This window comes from Macrobrachium rosenbergii, chromosome 37, assembly GCF_040412425.1.
Source record: "Macrobrachium rosenbergii isolate ZJJX-2024 chromosome 37, ASM4041242v1, whole genome shotgun sequence".
Taxonomy (NCBI): domain Eukaryota; kingdom Metazoa; phylum Arthropoda; class Malacostraca; order Decapoda; family Palaemonidae; genus Macrobrachium; species Macrobrachium rosenbergii.
Genome location: NC_089777.1, coordinates 39,017,086 through 39,023,085, shown reverse-complemented (window position 1 = coordinate 39,023,085; position 6,000 = coordinate 39,017,086). Strand labels below are relative to the sequence as shown.

Here is a 6,000-nt window from a genome sequence, read left to right as displayed (position 1 = left end):
CATAATTTTGTGTAAGCTTGTTATTTATTTTGGTAGAATATTAGTCAATTTACAAAATGGCAACAAGCTACATTGAACCTTCCCATATGATTTTGGTTTTCTTTAATCAGTAACCATTTATCTACGTGCTCACATTTATCTCTCCTGTTATAAGTTAGTTACTTTATCTTGTATTTTTCAAAAAATCTGGGTGCCTGTATAAGCAGCATGTCCTAAAGGCAGTTTCATTCTGCTGGCAGCATGACATAGCAGCCTGCATCAGGTCCCTTCTGAGCTGCTCCAGGAGCATGAGCTCTAGCTGGTGTTATCCCAGCAACATTAAAGTCAGGTAGCATAGGATAAACATAAAGGACTTCACAAAAATATTGGTTTAATGTCATATTTTTTTAAGCATTAGCAATTTCTTTATAATTTAATAATGACAATACTGTTTTACTTGTGGCCAATCTAACAATTGCAAACTAATGTGCAAAGATGAAAATAATTTGCTAGAGTGAAATTATCATAGATAACTCCCTTTATTTTCATATACAATTCCCTTTATTTCTAAGACATTCACAAGATAAGAATACAGCCTGGGATATATAGACTACTGGTACAAAGGGAGGGTCTTAAAAGGTTTTAGGAACAATTGTTTACATCAACCTTCTAAAGAAAGGTTTCTTAAGAAAAATAAGAAAAGACATTAAAAAAACAAAAAACTGTACCTTGACTCTAACTATAACAATTTTAAATACTGTACTTAAATATCTTTTGTGCAGTTTTAATTTTAAAAGTTTGTACTGCCATTTTACAATCACTGTGTCCTCAGTCCTGCTTAGGAATTAAAAAAAATCAGCATAGGATTACTTGTAACTGTTTGATAAATAACACCACATAAGCCAATGCTAGACAAAAATAAATACAATCAGCACCCACATTCTGCCTGAAATTACCTTAGCCATCAGGTTACACCAAATGGATTTGTTATACTTTCTTAACGATAACAAATAGTAAAAAATATATTAACCTCTTCAAACAAATATAACTACAGTTTAGTCTAATGTATTTATTATGACTGGTGATAACAGCAGCACAGGCAGCAAATTAAAACAATTCGCCAATTGGAGCATTTTGAAGCCAGAGATCATGCATGAAGTTATACAGTTCATCAGTCACACCAACCTGAAATTGAAAAAAAAAAAAAAGATAAGATGTATACTCCAAGTTCACTATAAAAATAATAGGTTTGGCTTTTTTATGAAACACTTTTCCCAGACCTTTTTGGATTGTGTCATAATGCAAGTTACTACTAATAAATGTATCTTCCTAAGTATATAATCTTTATGATCTTTTCAAAAGTAGTGGCCATATTAATTTTTAATAAGTTCCTATAAATAAGCAAACCCTATTAGACTGCATTTTAAATATACTTTATGTTAACTGCATTAGACTTATTTTATCTTCAAGACTTTTGGGAAGATGATCAAAGTTTCAATGATATGGACTACTGCACAGTGTAAACAGAGATTGTTGCACTGAACAACGACCACTCTCCTCAACATGAAGGTTTATGGATGATGCCAGTTCTTCCAATCATAGTGTCAGCCAGCTTCAACTTCACCCTGTAGGACTGATAAGTGATGAGGCACTCTGCACAAAATGACCTTAAGGACAACCAATAATGTTTCTTTTGTCAACATAACATTCGCTGCACATATTAAAATTCAAGGTGCTTCACACCAATTGCCAACTGCAGTATGAAGAACCAGACTAAGGAAAATTAAAAGGAAATGGAGTAACAATTTCTGCAGATGATTCCCATGCCTGAGGACTTTCCAACTACCCCTGGCAGGGATCTGCCTGTTTTGTCCATCTGTGGCTTTTGCTTTTGTACCACCTCTCTCCTCCATGTCCTGCTCAGGCCAGACCACTTTTATTGACTTATGTGCATTGTTCCAAGAGTGGTGAATTTTTTTGACGGTCTGGTTTTAAGTTGCATTTGCTTTACAGAGTCAGTCCCTTGCCATAGTTTACTCTTCTGCTAATATCCCCCAGTCTCACTGTCTGGGTCTTTGTCCTTGCTCCTACTGCCTCTGTGCCTGTTGCTTTAAACTCTTCAGAAGTGGGATGGTTAAGTAATTGTCTGCCTCTGACTCCATACATACAATCATTACGGTTGCTCCCGGGTATAATTTGTTCTTGAACTCTACAGCCTCTTTGACAAATCCTGTGTAATCAGCCATTCTAGCCCAAGTGTCTAATCCCATGCCCTCAATAGTGCAGCATTCACAGCCATTATATCCTGCTTCTGCTTACCTACTTACTACAATATTTAGCTTCAGATCTTGCCAAACCCTGGGTGCCTCAGCTTCCATGACTACACACTCTTCAGCATCAATTTCCACACCTGCCTGGTTCCTGCTTTATATCCAGTGCCCCTACATGCTGTGGATCCTATCCTGCCTATCGAGTCTTCTCCAATACTACCTCTGACCTTAGCTCTAAGGTCTGCTATTTCCACTTACCATGCTTTGCCTGACCTTTCAGAGGTACCATTGCCCAGTGCCCCCCCAACTCCTCCCACCTGCTATTAGGAAAAAGAGTATCCCCAAGCCTTGTTGTGAGATTCATCTTCCCCTGAGCCCACCATCATCTCCAAGTTGCAAAAGAAACCTAGGAAGGAATCTTCACACCCCCTCAACATGCCAGCATTTTTCTCCCTTGTTTCAGAGTTACAGGCCGTCATTCTAGACTAAATTGCCCATCATCCTCTTCCAGTTGTCCTTCAGGCTCTACCTGTCCTTCAAGTTCTGCTCACTCTTCCACTAGTTTCTTGCTTGCTGCCCATGCTCATGAGCTAAGTAAGCATACCATTGTCTCTACAGCAGCTGCCTCAAGCACTTCATATCTTTGCTCTTAAGTTTACTGCTCCTCCTACTGTGAATCATTTGCCTTGCCCTGGCCTTCTGGTCTTGCCTTGTGCTCATTCTCAGAGTCTTGAATCCCTAAGAAAGTCCAGATTTGATCCCTCTCAAGCCTGATATTGGTTAAGGATTCAGATAAAGAAACTGCTGAAGACCTGTGTACACTACAAGATAATACATCATTCATCAGGATTGGGTATGTAGCACCTTGATTATCACTCACCTCTGGTTAAATGATATTCCAGCTTTGCCAGCTAAACCCTTGGATCACATCCAAAGGATGTCAATAAGCAAATGAGTGGTTGGGCCTACAGTCAAGGTTACAACAAGGTTAAAAGCCTAGGTTACCTTCTGCCTTTCACAGATCAATGGCTGCAGGAGTTTTACTGCAACCAAGGAGGGATGGCAAGCCTGAGAAATGCATCCTTTGGATACTTTTCTCAGGCTTGCCACTCCTTGTTAACCACACACTCCAATGCCAAGGATGCCCCATCACCTTCAGACCTCATTCTGCCAGATGATCATCAGTTTCAGAAATGGACACATGCAAGGACTTCTACAGGAAGGTCTCATGCCCGTGAACTGGCAAGAATGGAAATTTGGTGCCACCAACTCCTTAATGACAAAATTTTAATCTCTCTACTGAGAACACCTGTACAGCTCACTTCCTCATACTTTCTCTTGAAAGTGTGTCAGTGCTAAAAGCATGATACATGTATTGCCTGTTCATCAATGTCAAGACACCTCTGGTTTTGTTGTCCTGTGTTCAAGCCTTGGGAAAGAAATTAACTTTCAACCACCAGCAGGGCCACCATCAGCCTGGGGCTGCATCCTTTTCTTCCTCCTCCCCTTCATCTGTCAGTGCTGGTTTTTGAGTCACCTTACCATCAAAGGCCATCTCACAATCATTGCTAAGTCAACTTCAAAGGTCATCTCCCAGTCATCGTCAACCGTCTGATGCCGCACCAACAGCAGGTCTCTATCATTCTTCAGAAGTTTCACTCCCTTGCTCTCCACATCAGCTTTTTTTTTCCTTCTTTCTTTCTTGCTTTGCAGCCACACTCTGTGGTTGTAGACAAAACCCCACTGTCCACTTTGCCCTCTCTTCTCCAGGTCAGAGGCTGTTTTCAAGGAATTGGAAGGCCTAGGAGTCCATCAGCATAGAGTATTTTGGTGTTGATTTAAAGCTTTTCCTTGTTCTGGAATTTTTGGAAAAATGAAGACCTATCATCATTGCCAGCTTGATGAATTTCTTTGCTTAACTCCTTTCCGTATGGAGGACATGGAGTCTGTATGGAGATCTGTTTGCAGAGGGGGACAAACTGGCTTCTGTAAATCAAGAAATACTATAATTACTTCTGTGTCTCCATTCACCCACTTTTTAAGAATTATCTGGACTTCATTTGGTGAGACTACATGTACCATTTTAGTATATGTATTGCTCCTCAGGTCTTAATCAGGACCCATGCCGTAGCAGTCTTCTGGGGGGCACTATCTGGACTTCCATCTTTATCTCTAGCTGGATGACTGGTTGGTTCTGGCTAATTAAAAAGGAGGCACTTGTACAGCCATCTGTAGCTGCTTTGGAATTTGTGTCAGTCACTGGGACCATAGGTCAAGCTGGTTAAGTTCGTAAGTAAGGTGGTTTACCTGGGGATGTTCTAAAACAGTTGTAGAATTGATCCATCCTTTGGAAGACAGCATGTCACCCCCTCTCAAGACCATCAGAGTTTCTTCACCTTCCTTGTTATACAGGTGAGTCTTGGCAGGTGTTGATCGGCCATCTGGTCTCTGCACTAGTTGGTTCTGCAGAGCTGCTTTCATACTCATGTTCACTCCCTACAGCTGTTAGCCTCTTGTTGGAAGGCAGCTCTGATGTCTCCAACAGTCAGACAGATCATTCTTCACAACCTCTGCTTGTTAGGGAATACCAGAACCTGCTGAAGGGAGTTCCTCATATACTTTAGACCTGTACCTCCAAGTATTTGGATATCAAAGCCTCAGGGTGCGAAGGCTATCTGTCAAAGTCTCAGATTAGATTCAGGGTGTCTGATCATAAGCATTCTTGGGCCTCAAAGCATTTGCAACCAACTTATCAGATCGCTGTGTAGAAGTCATGGCCACCAGCATCCCTTACCAGAGGAATCAATGGGAAAAAAGGCCAGATTCATTGTCTTCTGGCTTTGAAGATCTTAACTTGTACAGAAAGGCACATCACTATTCTGCTGTAAAAAGGCAGGACGCATTAACTCCAAAAATGCAATTTTCACAAATTTAGTATCTATAGAAAGAGAAGAATGTAGCCATTATGGTGCAGATATAAGTACCAAAAAGTTATGAGCTCTCAAAGATTTAACTTCAATTTTCTCAAAAGAAGGATTTTGGACAATACATTTTTAACTTCAATTTTCTCATAAGGATTTTGAAGTTAATGTGTTCTGCCTTTTTGTGGCAGCACTGTGTTTCAGTTCATCCTGGGAGTCTGCAATGTAGTATCTGATGCTTCCAGCAAGGTGCATCAAGTTCTTCCATTACAGTTGTTCCTTCACCTGGATGTCTGCTAGGCCCTGTAGCACATGGGGAACCTGCTTGTTGGATCTATCTACCCTGTTTTTAACAGCAGGCTTCCTCTGTAGTGGTTTCCCTAGCCAGACCCTGGAGGTTGGACACTGAATGCCATGTTTCAGGCATGGAATTTCCTGGATGTGTACACAATCCATCTGTTCAGTCGGCTACAAAAGGAGTTGGCAGAATTTATGGCCTCAGCAAAATCTTGAAGGACACTTGCTGTCTTGCGAGAGCTCTTAGATCCTGTCTCCAATGTACAGTCTTTATATCCTTTTTCTTGCAGGCTACAAGAATCTCATGCTTATTCTGCTGAATCCAAAGATGACTTCACTATCATGATTAGGACTCAAAAGGTTTGCTAACTTTCATACTCCTTGGCCTTCAAGTATCGTTTGGAGCTCTCTGTCAATCATGAGTGCAGGTACCTGGCACATTGTCGAACCCTTGGTGAGTGTCACTGTAAATCCATTATTTATGGTGTCCATCGTCCAGGGAATCTTTCCTTGGCAAACTTATAAGTTATATA

General features: G+C 40.7%; 1 protein-coding gene across 1 annotated transcript in view; it reads right to left on the bottom strand.

Annotated features, from left to right (window-relative positions):
• Positions 1-353: 353 nt before the first annotated feature.
• Positions 354-6,000, bottom strand: part of Naprt (nicotinate phosphoribosyltransferase) — a 130,454-nt gene continuing 124,807 nt past the window's right edge. Inside the window, exon 13 of the mRNA XM_067082079.1 lies at positions 354-1,164. Within this exon, the coding sequence (XP_066938180.1) occupies positions 1,087-1,164 (78 nt within the window). The 3' untranslated portion in view covers positions 354-1,086. The remainder of the gene's footprint in view (positions 1,165-6,000) is intronic.